At 41.1% G+C, this 13,233-nt stretch overlaps 1 protein-coding gene across 1 annotated transcript in view; it reads right to left on the minus strand.

Moving 5' to 3' along the window:
• Positions 1-13,233, minus strand: part of WDR49 (WD repeat domain 49) — a gene marked incomplete at both ends in the record, with an annotated part of 111,060 nt that overhangs the window by 70,587 nt on the left and 27,240 nt on the right. Inside the window, 2 exons of the mRNA XM_081085958.1 lie at positions 9,595-9,769; positions 12,253-12,429. Of these exons, the coding sequence (XP_080942084.1) occupies positions 9,595-9,769; positions 12,253-12,429 (352 nt within the window). The remainder of the gene's footprint in view (positions 1-9,594; positions 9,770-12,252; positions 12,430-13,233) is intronic.

Here is a 13,233-nt window from a genome sequence, read left to right on the forward strand (position 1 = left end):
TTAATATACTACATATTTACTCACTATGAAATATATGGCTTAACATGACCAATTTAAAAATAAATTAATGAGATTGAGAGTACTCAATGTGTCTCAAAATATGGCATCCAATCTTCAAAGATTTATTGGCATCCACTATGTGTTCTGTGTTATGACAAAATTAATAAGAGAAGAAGTACACAGTCTGGATGCCCCCAAGTTTGGGATAAAAGATGTAAATCAAAAACTTAAAAAAACCTAATAAAGTGATCAATGGAGTGGTACAGAAAGTATAATACAAGTTCAAAAAAGGACAAAACAGTGTGGGCTTTGGGGTTTAGAAGACATTTGGTGAGTATTAACAAAAAGATATCTGGAGAGCATTATGCTAAGTGAAATAAGCCAGTCAGAGAAAGATAAATACCACATGATCTCACTTATTTGTGGACTATAGAGAACAACATAGACTGATGAACAGGGAGAGATCCAAAGACAGAGAAACAGCAATCAGACTATTAATCCCCAGAGGGAAAGTAGGGGAGGGTGGGGGTAAGAGGAAGAAATCAACCAAAGGACTTGTATGCATGCATATAAGCCAAACCAATGGACATGGACAACAGGGGGATGAGAGCATGAGTGGGAGTGGGGGAGGATGGGGGTTAATGGGGGGGGAATGAGGACACATTTGTAATTCCTTAACTAATAAAGAATTTAAATATTTTTTAAAAAAGATATTTCAATCAATGAGAGGTGGTGATAAAGCACATGTATGGGGAGAAGGTAAACTCCAGAATTTAAAGCTGAAAGAGGACTAATCTACTTTATTTTATTGATGAAGCAATAGAGACCCAGGCGCGTTCAACGATTTGGCCAGTCAGCAACTGATGGTTGTCAGACTCTGCACTGGAGCCCAAGTATTCTGACTCTGACTTTGGTGCCGTTTAATGTTACATAACGTTTGGCAGAGCTAAAGTACAAATTCAGAATGCAGAGCATGATCTCCTACCACTGGAGCAGAGCTTCTGAAATTTCAATATGAGTCACCAGGGGATCAGATCAGTATAAAAATACAGTTTGTCATTCAGTAAACCTAAGATTCTGCATTTCTATCAAACCCCCAGTTGTTACTGCTAATGCTTGCTAAGCACCACACCTTAAGTAGCAAACACCATAATACATTCTACAGAGTATTGACATTACTTTATACTCCAGAGAATTACTTCATAGCTCCTAAAATTTAGGAGACCAAATGTCCCTTTGGAAGTCAGATGAAAGTTATATACCCTCTCCACCAGAAAGATGGATATGCACATAACATTTGGTATGAAACACCAGGATTTTAGGAACCTCTCCACCTTCACTCATAAAGCCCACCATGGTAGATCGGAAGAACTCAGGTGATGAGCCTTCAGCTACAAGGTAATTGTGGATTGTTGAAACACTTCACTGGCTTTCTCAAGTGATTCTTAAAATTTCAATTACTGATGTTCAGCCTCATGTTCACCAATTCTAATGTTGGGCTCCTTTTTTATAGCTTCTACTCCCTTAAATGAGTTTAACTGGCCTTTGATGCTAGGTTCTCCTAATCAATGCCTGAGCACAATCTCTAAGAAAAGAGAAGGACTGGGGTGGTACAAAGACTCTCGGAAGGGGAACCAAAGCAGAGCTGCCTCACTGAGCACTAGGCACACAGAATAATTCACCGAAAAGTGTGTCATGAAGCCTGAAGCACCACTAAAGACCAAAATGGTCTACTTCTCCACTCTGCCTGGAATGAGCCTGGATGGTTTATTTCTTGCTCATCTCCCATTATGCAATCTCCCTCAGCCTACAGATTCTTTGTAATAATTATTAGGATAGTTTACTGTAGGTCTCCCCTGTGCTAGGCATCATGCCAGATGCTTTCGCCCTGCGATCATCTTCCGCAGATAGATTATGATGAGGAAATAGACAGTCCAAAGCCAGTTCGCCCAAGGGAAGGCAGCTAATTGGAGGTAGAAATGAGATTGAACCCACTCCTGTTTGGTTGTGGCCTCTCTGTTTTGCATTACTGCATCATTCTTTCCCACGAAGCCACACTGCCACATGCATGAAGATCTGAGGTTGTTTTCAATACCAACTACATTTATGTCCCCCATACTCTCAATCCCAGACCAAGCCCCCACTTTATAGAGTCTTCTCTTTCCTGATCTTGTCATTTACCCCTAGGAACAGTATTTTTATGTCCTCTTTGTTCTCTCTTTATCCTTTTCTTGCAGCTACTGCAGCGGTTCTCAACCTGTGAGTCGCGACCCCTTTGGGGGTCGAATGGCCCTTTCACAGGAGTCGCCTAAGACCATCGGAAAACACATATATAATTACATATTGTTTTTGTGATTAATAATTATACTTTAATTATGTTCAATTTCTAACAATGAAATTAGGGGTCACCACAACATGAGGAACAGTATTAAAGGGTCGCGACATTAGGAAGGTTGAGAATCACTGATCTACTGTCTTTCCTTCTAAAAAAAGAAAAGGAAAAATAAGGGGAACAAAGAGAGGGAGAAAGAAAGTAAAAAGAAGCAAAGAAGGAAGGGAGGAAGCAAAGAAGGAAGGGAAGAAGGGAGGAAGGAAGACGAGGATGCAGAAGCGATCAGTTCCTATTAAGATGCGTCCTTTGAGCCTCACTGGGGAATATTAATTATAGGAGCATAAAGGTCCCGGATCACCTGCTAACACCACTATTGCTACTTTACCAGAAGTACCAACAGTATAAAATCTGATGACAATTGTTCTCATTAGGAAGCAACCTCACTGAAAATATTCCCTTTGTTTAGAAAAAATCCTTAGGGTTATTGTAATTTGGCTCAGTGAAGCAATATTATAAGATCTAAAGTATAAACCAAATACCACTAGTATGTCTTCAAATTCATTGAACTTCCCTAATATCACTATGGTATAATCAAAATAAGTTATTTCTACCCAGAAAATTACTTTGTCACATGTTCCCACAATATAGCCAAGTATCATCTTCAGCTTTGAGGATATAAAAAAAAGTACATTCTGCTCAGGTATTCAACGTATAGCTTTAAGATTTGAATCTGCAGGTAACCAAGTGACATTTATGAGCCTGTGTGTAGTGTTATATATTGGAGACTCAACAATTCACACTATATTTCTAAAGCAAGAGAGAACTTGTTTCTGATTAAATTGTAGAATGCCAGACCTCCTGAGAATGCCTGAGTAAAAGGTGAGAGTAAAGCCATTTCCTTAAAATCAAATTATCTGATAGATAAAAATGTTTTCCTCCTTCTTAAAGATAGAAAAGGAAATGATAGGTTATGATCTTTTTAAAATATTAGGCTAGGGAATGGGGTGAGCTGATTAAAAATAAATTATTTGCTTTTAATATTCTTGGTGAGTTTGGAGATTGATAGAGGAAAAAAATTAATTTCTGCTAAAAAAAATAACACAGACTCATAGATACAGAGAACATTTTGATAGTTGCCAGATGGAAGGGGGGGTGAGGGGATGGGTGGAAAAGGTGAAGGGTTTAATAAGTACAAATTGGTTGTTACAGAATAGTCATAGGGATGTAAAGTACAGCATAGGGAATATATATCTATCTAATAATAAGATAATATGCAAATTGGTTGGGATGCCGTCATGTAACGACTGAGCAGGCTGCGTCCTCGCCCCCTGCACTGGCCCGGAGACATAAGGCTCGCATCCCGGGGGTCCACAGGTGTGCGGAGAGGCGCCTCCACCACAGGCCCAGCCGGGGGTCCTCAGGCACGCAGAGATCCACAGGCCTCTGCTGCGACCCAGCCCAGGGGTTCGCAGGCCTCCCCCAGCTCCTGCCTACCTCTTTGGGGCAATCCACCGAGAAGCCCTGCATGGGTGGGCGGGGCCTACCTCTTTGGGGCAATGGATTGCTGGGCTCCCGCACTGTGACAGGGCATAGGCCATGCTGGGGGACCTCTCCTCACCCTGAGTGCACGAATTTCATGCATCAGGCCACTAGTGTGTGTGTGTGTGTGTGTATAAAAGGCTAATATGCTAAGTGTTCCTCCTACTGTCCAACCGGTCACTATGACATGCAGTGGCCACCAGGGGCAGATGCTCAATGCAGGAGCTGCCAAGCTGCAGTGACTTGGCAGCAGTGATTCTCAGGTGACACACCCCAAAACAAGAGAGGAGGGAGCCTGATTCCTTGCGGGCTACACAATTCCACTTTCGGCCGTAGGTTATGTTGTTGCTGGGGTACTGTCGGCCCTGAATCTGGTTTACTGCACACTTGCATTTGTGTTCCACACCCTGTACCACAGCAACTTTTCAGAATGCCCTCTCGCACTCCAGGACCTCTTGGGGGATGTTGGAGAGCCAGTTTCAGCCTGATCCCTTCAGGCCAGGCTGAGGGACCCCACCTGCCAGAGGGACCCCTGCTCACTCCGCAAACACTGGGGAGGGACCACGGAAGGTTGGCTCCAGGGTGTGTCCAGCTCGTCTTACCCAGTCCCGCCTGCTGGCCACCTTCTAATTAATTTCCTTTCAATATGCACGAATCCATGCACCAGGTCACCAGTATCTATATCATAAAAGGCCTGTGGTCATCACGCCATAATGCAGAACAACCAATGACCAGACTCAACAGGAGGCATACACAGGTGGGTGGGGCCACAAGCGTGGTAAGGCATGTTTGGGTGGGCAGGACTGCGCGCAGGTGGGCGGGGCCGCAAGCACAGCGGGGTGCAAGCGGGTGGGTGGAGCCACCTGATTTCTCGTGCTGGGCTTCTAATAGTTAGTGATATTCTAATAACTATGTATGGTGTCAGATGGGTACGAGATTTATCAGGATGATCACTTAGTAAGTTATATAATGTCTACTCACTGGAGTGTACACCTGAAACTAATATAATATATGTTAACTATAATTGAGAAATTAAAAAATGATTTTTTAAAAAGACAATACACCAAAAGAAGCACAAATTATAAAAGACTGATTAATTTGACACTAAAATTAAAAATTTGTTTTTATAAAAAAATACCATAAAACAAAATGAAAAATATGCCTCACACTGAGAGAAAATATTTGTAACACACATAACTGACAAAAAAGAAGCACAAATCAATAAGAAAAAGAAAAACAATTCAATAGAAAAATATGCCAGGTAATCCACAGAAGACAAATTCTAAATGGCCAATAAACTTATGACAGATGTTTTATCCTCACAAGTAATCAGGAAAATGCAAATTAAAACTACAGTTGATGAATGTATTTCACACTCATCAGATGGGCAAAATGTAAACATCTAACAATTCCAAGGTTGGTGAGGATGTGGACAACCAGGATCTCATATGCCTGCTGTTGAGAGTGTAAACTGATACACCAGTTTGAAGAACCATCTGGCAACAGATGGCCAAGTTGTGCATAACTGTATGTGGCAGCCCTGCCAATTAAAAGTACGTGAACTCAAACCCACAACATAGCAAGTCCACCCCTAAGCATGTGAGCTGAAAAGACTCCATGTATGTGCATGAGGAAACATGTAAAGAATGTTCTAGAAGCATGATTTGTAGTGGAAAAAAAAATGGAAGCTCCTTGCATGTCCATCAACAGGAGACTAGATAAAGGGTAGAAAAATCTACAACTTGAGAAATACTGGGGGAAATCCATTTAAATCAACACAGATTTATCTCACAACATGGAGTAATACAAATTGCAGGAGAATGCAAGCAGGGTGATACAGTTATGTAAGGCTTAAAAACACACAAAATGATACCACATAGCACTTAGTGATAAAAACGCATGTGGTCAAAATAGAAGAAATGCATGAAAAATAGGTTATGGATTTTATCTAAAAATTTGTGTTAGATAATATTTTGAGGGAGAAAAAGACAACTTGGTAATGTCTGTCCCTTAAGATGCTAACTTTCAACTTTTCTGCTCTCTGCCATTTAGAAAACATTAAGGAATCTACCATTAATCCTTGTCCTCACATGTGCCAAAATGCCCTTGTATCATAGCAATTAGGTAATGTGAGGAAAGTGATTTGAAAATGAAAAATTATACCTAAAAACTAAGTAAGTAATGCTATTAGGTGCACTTAGAGTGAGCTAGAACAAGACCACTCTCTGTCAGTTGCCAACAGGTAGACCTGAAGCAGGGTAAAAACTGGGCCATGTCTAACTAGGAATTCTTATCATTCTCTGGGCTTTTACTTTATGAGTCATGTGACTTGGGAAAACACCCTGCCTTGAACTTCCTTTGATGTTTCTTATTTGAGAGAGTGTGTTTTCAGTTGCATTTCTTATTTTGAAGTTGGAGTCCCATTCTCTGAGACCACCACTCGGCTCTCTATATTCTGAGCAACTACTATTTGAAAGAGGAAAGATAGAAACAACTCTCTTCCATTTTTAAAAATCAAAGTGCATCTAATTCATCACTGGTAAGCAATTTTTAAAACAATGCAATTCATTTAATGATTTTACAAAATGCTGATTAGATCCATGTTCATGATACAAACGGACCTTCCCCTTCTGTCATGCCTCAGGACAAGCTGCAGGGAGAAACCTCTTTTATTCAAACCTAGGCAACCAGCTTGCAGCTGGTTTCAACTGCTTTGAACACAGCAAGGAGGCTGGCAGGAAAGGCGGGTGTTCCAGCTAACTCAGTGGTACACCATCTTTTTGTCCGGAGGACTGATTTAGACACAGCCAAGTGGAACAACACACAAGCAAGACACTAAATCTGATTCCAAACCTAGTCCCTATCAATTATGAAGGCTCCCTGAGGAAACAGCCTGGCATCCGTATTCTAAGTTCTCTGGCACAGCACCATTAATTAGCATAGCAATTAGTGATGTCGCTATCAGTTCATACTGTTTTGTATCTTCTCCTGGCTGTGGTCAGACAAAGGTGGCAAAACACAGTTCAATGTAATAAGGAATCCATAGTTTTTATTGTTGGCTGTTGAATGCTCACTCTTTCAACAGCTGCACCTCCATTCTGTGGTTTTCAATGATACTGTCTACATGAGAAGGCAATTATTTGGGACCAAAAAAATAAAGGAAAATTCCCTGAGATTTAAGACATTTACATCTTGCCACTATTGCCTGAAATCTCTGTACCTACTTTTCAAGCATTTCAGGATATAATTATTTTTCCATTGGAATGTGACACAGAACCCCTCAGACAAGATGAAAATATTTTCTACCTCAAAGCGTTAAATAAGAAGTCAGAACCTTATCATCAAGCACTAAGCTAATACTCTTATGTCGGAAACTGAGTTTTTCCTTTGACATTTCAGTTTTATAGATATTCTATCCTTAGCTTCAGTGAAACATTATTAGCCTGCGTGCTCAAGTATTTCTTTTCTTAATTGTACATTTAGTCCTCACACTGAGAAGAAAATCAGCAAAAATAGTTCTTGAGGAGTTCTAAGGATATCAATTCATGCTGCTGGGGTAAAAAGAATATCAAATGAAAACAGCCGATGTTTACTTGCTCCTGAGCGAGTAGGTCTTGCAGACCAAGGAGCATAGTCACTAGGAAGCCCATTGTCCTATTTTGGACTCCAGCCCCTCTCACTCCTCCCTGCTTCCTCCCTTCTCCTCATATATTAAGTTTTTTGAGAGTCAAGCCTATAATTACTCTTAATTCTACAGTCTCCAATGCCTAAGGCAATTTTAAAGCACATAAAAGATAAATAATTGTTGATTGATTGACACATGAAGTCTACAATTTAAATAAACTGGCCAAAGTAAATATGTTTTCTCAGTTATTCTTCTAAAGAATATCCACTTAGTTACAATGAGTTTTGATTCAAAAGCTATGAAATTACATAATCCAGGTTAGATAGCAAAGATCCCTACTATTTTTCACACATAAAACTTTTCTTTAACCATTTCCTAATTACAGTGATTTAGAGGCTAAACTCTAAAGTTGGATTCTTCATGTTTTAAACAGGAATCTCTACTGTTGATACTAAACTAAGTTCCAATGTTCTCTTGTCAGTAGATAAGAAAACTAAAGATAAGAAAGCATACAACGTAAACAAGATGAGCAATGAATTCACATGGCCCAAGAGAAAAGTTCCTTGTCCTTCAACTTAACAGACAACTGCTCATGAACAATTTCCTGCACCAACAGGGTTGCTTTTTGAAAGGTTTAAATGAAAGAGCGACAGGGTTTAGAGTGAGAACTTGGCATTCTTCCTCTGAGCATAAAAGTGATACTTAAACAATTATTCATGTTCAGAAAAAAAATCTCAATTTTAAAACCATGCTTGGTACATCCCCAACCTTTTCAAAAACAGATTTCTATTAGCTACTTCTCTGTATTATCCATATTAATTTAAGGTCATTGGGGCTCAAATAATACACTAAACTTCCGGAAATCTACCACAAGTAGATTTTAAGAACTATGACTGTATTCCCATAGTCTATCTAGTCTTTGGTTTATGTATTAAAATATTATGCTTCTTTGGAAGCAGCTTCAATAACTCCTTACAGTTTCTAGTACTGTGATTTTTGTTTCCATTTTATGAAAATGTAACAAACAATTGTGTGCCTGTCACACATAGTTGACAACCAAAAAATAAATAAATAAATAACATATTTTGTTTTTTTCACTATTAATATCCTGCCATAATTAAAGGATGAGTAGAAGGTACCAAAGACATGGTATGATTTACAGTGAAGGAAAAATGCATGATCTATAGTTTTTCCTATGAAATATTATTATTGTGGGTCATGCATTAAAGAATCACCAATCTCCTAAAACCCAAAAAGTATAAAACTACCATAAGAGCCAACGGTTGGGTCCATTTTGACTCTATTCTTCAAAGCAAATTAGAACTAGACCTACAGTGCAGTCAATGAGAGTGTGAGTTTCCATTCCTCTCCGTGGGCATTATTTAGTGTAGCAATTTAGAAATGAGAAAATTACCATAGTCCTCAGTTTCTGGACCCAAGGAGATATTAGAGTGGACATCGCACATCTGGATCTTGACCATCAGATGCAAATTTCGTAAAAATTAGGCATATTGTGAAACTAATAAACTCATTGGTGACTAGGTTTATGAAAGTTCTGGCTTTCTCTAGTTTCTGTTTTATAACTAATCCTATCACACACAGAAATGTCAATTAAGATCAGAGAAACTCAGTCATTATATCAAAAAAGAGAAAAGGTAGAAAAGGTAATTAAGAAATTTCCATTTTGAAGGCAGTCAAACTAATATATTTCCCGTGAGAGCATAAAGGAAACAATGGAGTGGTTTTGAGGGGATTTGTTAAATCCTTTTATTAAGCATCTTAAAGCGACTAGATGAGACCAGTTAGGATCAGAGTGGTGTCGAAGTTAAATGGATTCTGTGGCAACTTTCTCCCTTCCCTTGAGATGTTGTGAGTGCACAGTTCACCTGAATTAATTATATGAGGCATAATTTAGAAGGAAATAAAAGAAAAGGTCCTGCTAGTATGCAAGGAATAGCGAAGAGTCCAGGACAAAATCTCCAGAGAACTAATTACTGGTGCCTAAACTTGAACATTTAATGTGAAACATTTTCATCAAAGAATATAAACGAAGAAGTTGAAGCTGATCGTTTCATTCATTACTACGGAAATGCAGTACCTTGCCTGACCCACTCTCCACGATGAAGTTTGTGCTCTAACGTATAGCAACATTTGTGATATCCAGAGAGCAGTTCTGCCCAGTTAATGGTCACAGTGGCTTCTTCATTTTCACATGCACTAGCGGGACGCTCAAACAGGGAAATCAAGGCTGTCGTGAAAACAATGGCTTGAACCTTGAGAGGAATATTGAAAGAGAAACAAACATGGGCAGAGAAATTGTTGCAAGAAAAATCTACATTCTTTAACATTAAAAAATTGATATTGAATTAATAGGAAGTTCTTCAATATTATTTAAAAGATGCAAGCAGTTATATTAAAAGACAGAGCAACTACAATGTTAGTAAGGCAATTACCAAGGGAGGTTCATTAACTTTTATGATATACTCGTCATTAATAACAGTAAGAATAAAAATCTTTGACAATTATAAAAGGAAATTGTTCAAATTAGACTACTTAAGAGTTCACAGCCATATCTAGTAGATAATAGTTTTACAGAGATGGGGTGGAATTTGATAGGAAGTCAGAAATCATTGCCTCCCTGTCTGGGTGTCTGTGCTGCCTCTCTAATGCATCTATCCTTTGTTAAATGTAGAGGAAATGATCACTTTCCAGGAGGATGGTACTGAGAAGCCTGAAACCTTATGAATAAAAATCAGAATACGGAATTTGAAAGAGTTATGAGAGATAACTTTAGTCACTTGATATTAAGTGTTTATTAATATTGGAATCTAAAAGATTATAAGCATCTAGACCAGCTGGTGTTGCTCAATGGCTGGGCATTGATTCCTGGTCAGGACACATGCCCAGGTTGTGGGCTCAATCCCCTGTGTGGGGCATGCAGGAGGCAGCCGATCAATGATTCTCTCTCATCACTGATGTTTCTATCTCTCTCTCCTTCTCTGAAATCAATAAAAATATGTTTTTTAAGATTATAAGCATCCTATGGTGAAAAAAGAAAAAAAAATTCTAAATATGAAAATTGAGATTATACATAGTCAAGAAAATCCACAATGGAGATTGTTTGTTATAAGCAAGAAGAGAGGCCCTGGCTGGTATGGCTCAGTTGGTTGGAGTGTCATCTGATACATCAAAAGGTGGCGGGTTCCATTCTCAGTCAGGATACAGACCCAGGTTGCAGGTTTAATCCCTGGTCCGGGCATAGGCGGGAAGCAACTGATAGATATGTATCTCTCTCTCTCTCTCTCTCTCTCTCTCTCTCTCTCTCTCTGTCTCTCTCTCTTTCTCTCTTGCCAATCAATAAATAAAAACTTAAAATAAAAAAGAAGAGAAATTGTGATGACCTAATCAATTTTTTTCCATGTCCATCGTGCGTGGTCTTATAATCTATTAGGGGCCTGGTGCACGAAATTCGTGCAATGGGTGTGTGGGGCAGGGGAGTGTCCCTCAGCCCAGCCTGCCCGCTCTCACATACTGGGAGCTCTCAGGCGTTGACCCCCATCACCCTCCAATCGCAGGATCGGCCCCTTGCCCAGGCCTGACGCCTCCACCAGAGGTGTCAGGCTTGGACAGGGGACCCCCATTTCCCCCCGATCACTGGCTCTGACCCCCGCCCAGGCCTGAGGCCTCTGGCCAAGGAATCATGCCTGGGCAGGGGACCCCCATCTCCCTCTGATCGCTTGCTCCACCCCCTGCCCAAGCCTGACGCCTCTGACCCAGGCTTCAGGCCTGGGCAAGGGGACCATCATATCCCTCCAATCCCCGGCTCCGCCCCCCGCCCAGGCCTGATGCCTCGGCCAGAGGAGTTGACCCTCATCACCCTCCGATCACCAATCACCGGATCGGCCCCTTGACCAGGCCTGAGGCCTCCGGCAGAGGTGTCAAGCCTGGGCAGGGGATCCCCAGCTCCCCGCAGTTGCAGGCTCCTCCCCTGCCCAGGCCTAATGCCTCTGGCCGAGGCGTTAGGCCTGGGCAGGGGACTCCCAGCTCCCCGCGATCTCCCGCTCTGCCCCTGCCCAGGCCTAACACCTCTGGCCGCGGCGTTAGGCCTGGGCAGGGGACCCCCAGCTCCCCGTGGTTGCAGGCTCCGCCCCTGCCCAGGCCTAACGCCTCTGGCCTAGGCGTCCGGCTCAGGCAGCGGGGACCTGCAGCTGTAGCGGCCCCGCAATCGTGGGTTCCGCTTTAGGCCCAGGCAAGGGACCCCTAGCTCCCGGGACTGCCAGCTTCGACCATGCCCAGCTCCCATCGCTGGCTCCACCCCTACTTCCTGCTATCACTGGCCAGGGCGGCAAAGGCACCTGATTCTCCGATCATGGCTGGGGGGGCAGGGCAAAGGCGGCCCTGGGGCCACCTTTGCCCTGCCCCCCATCTCTAAGCTCCCCCCTGGGTTTCCGATCACTGTCAGTGGCAGGGGCCTTCTTCCTGCTTTCCCTTTCGCCTCCCTGCATTGTGCCTACATATGCAAATTAGCCGCCATCTTTGTTGGCAGTTAACTGCCATCTTAGTTGGCAGTTAATTTGCATATAGCCCTGATTAGCCAATGAAAAGGGTAGTGCCGTACGCCAATTACCATTTTTCTCTTTTATTAGTGTAGATAATGCAGTTCAATTAGGTCACACTCATTGCATTCTATTTCTATATGTAGCTACTGTTTGATAATTAAGTAGATAGTGTTCAATCTTATTGTTCCCTTACTTACCTTTCCAGTTATGTCCCCAAAAGACAGAATTGATTTATTGGCATCAAGAGAGTCATACCAATAATCCATGCAAATTGGTGTTCCTTTCAGGCCTTGGAGTTTGTATTGACAAGGAAATTGTTCTTTGGACAGCAGATCATAAAAACAAATCTCTTTACTTGTAAAAGCCACCGCTATCTAAAGAAACAATGTAGAAAGTCAGAAAGCATGTCTGATGGATTTAGTGAAATCAATATGCAAAGCAGACATGCAAATCTTAGCACCAAATCAGACATCATTCCCTAAGGATTCTTAAGAGCATTACATAAGTATCGCATAGTGGCATAAATGTGTTTTATTCTAACTTTGGACAGTAACCAAGAAAAAATATTTGCCATTGAAGTTATTTGAACATTCTTTCTTTATTCTTACTTCATATACCCACCAACTTCTATCTACGGGAACAAGATGACTAATTACAAAACAAAAGCAAAGGCACAGAGAGCTAGAGATTCACACAGTCATAACAGAAACTTTACAAACCATGTTTTACAAAGCAAGCAGAAACTGTCACAAAACTCAATTGATAAAAACCTGCTAAGAAGCCTTCCTAAGCCAGATAATATCTTCAAATCTAGTTTTAAAAGAGCAAACAAATTTTTCAATAACATTGACAAAGCTTACCTAAACTAATCCAAGAAATAAAAGAGAAAAGATACACATTGTTAAAATCATAAATAAGAGAGTGGATATTACTATCAACTTTATAGAAATAAAAGAAAAGATTATAAGATGATACCATGGCCCTAGCCAGTTTGGTTCAGTGGATAGAGCATCAGCTTGCTGACTGAAGGTTCCCAGGTTTGATTCTGGTCAAGGGCACATACTTTGGTTGGGTTTCAAGCTCCTCCCTGGCCCAGGCCCTGGTCAGGGTGCATGAAGGAGGCAACCAATTGATGTGTTTTTCCCACATCAATATTTCTCTCTGTCTTTCTCTCTCTC

Source organism: Myotis nattereri (genome assembly GCF_964212035.1).
Source record: "Myotis nattereri genome assembly, chromosome: 3".
Classification (NCBI taxonomy): domain Eukaryota; kingdom Metazoa; phylum Chordata; class Mammalia; order Chiroptera; family Vespertilionidae; genus Myotis; species Myotis nattereri.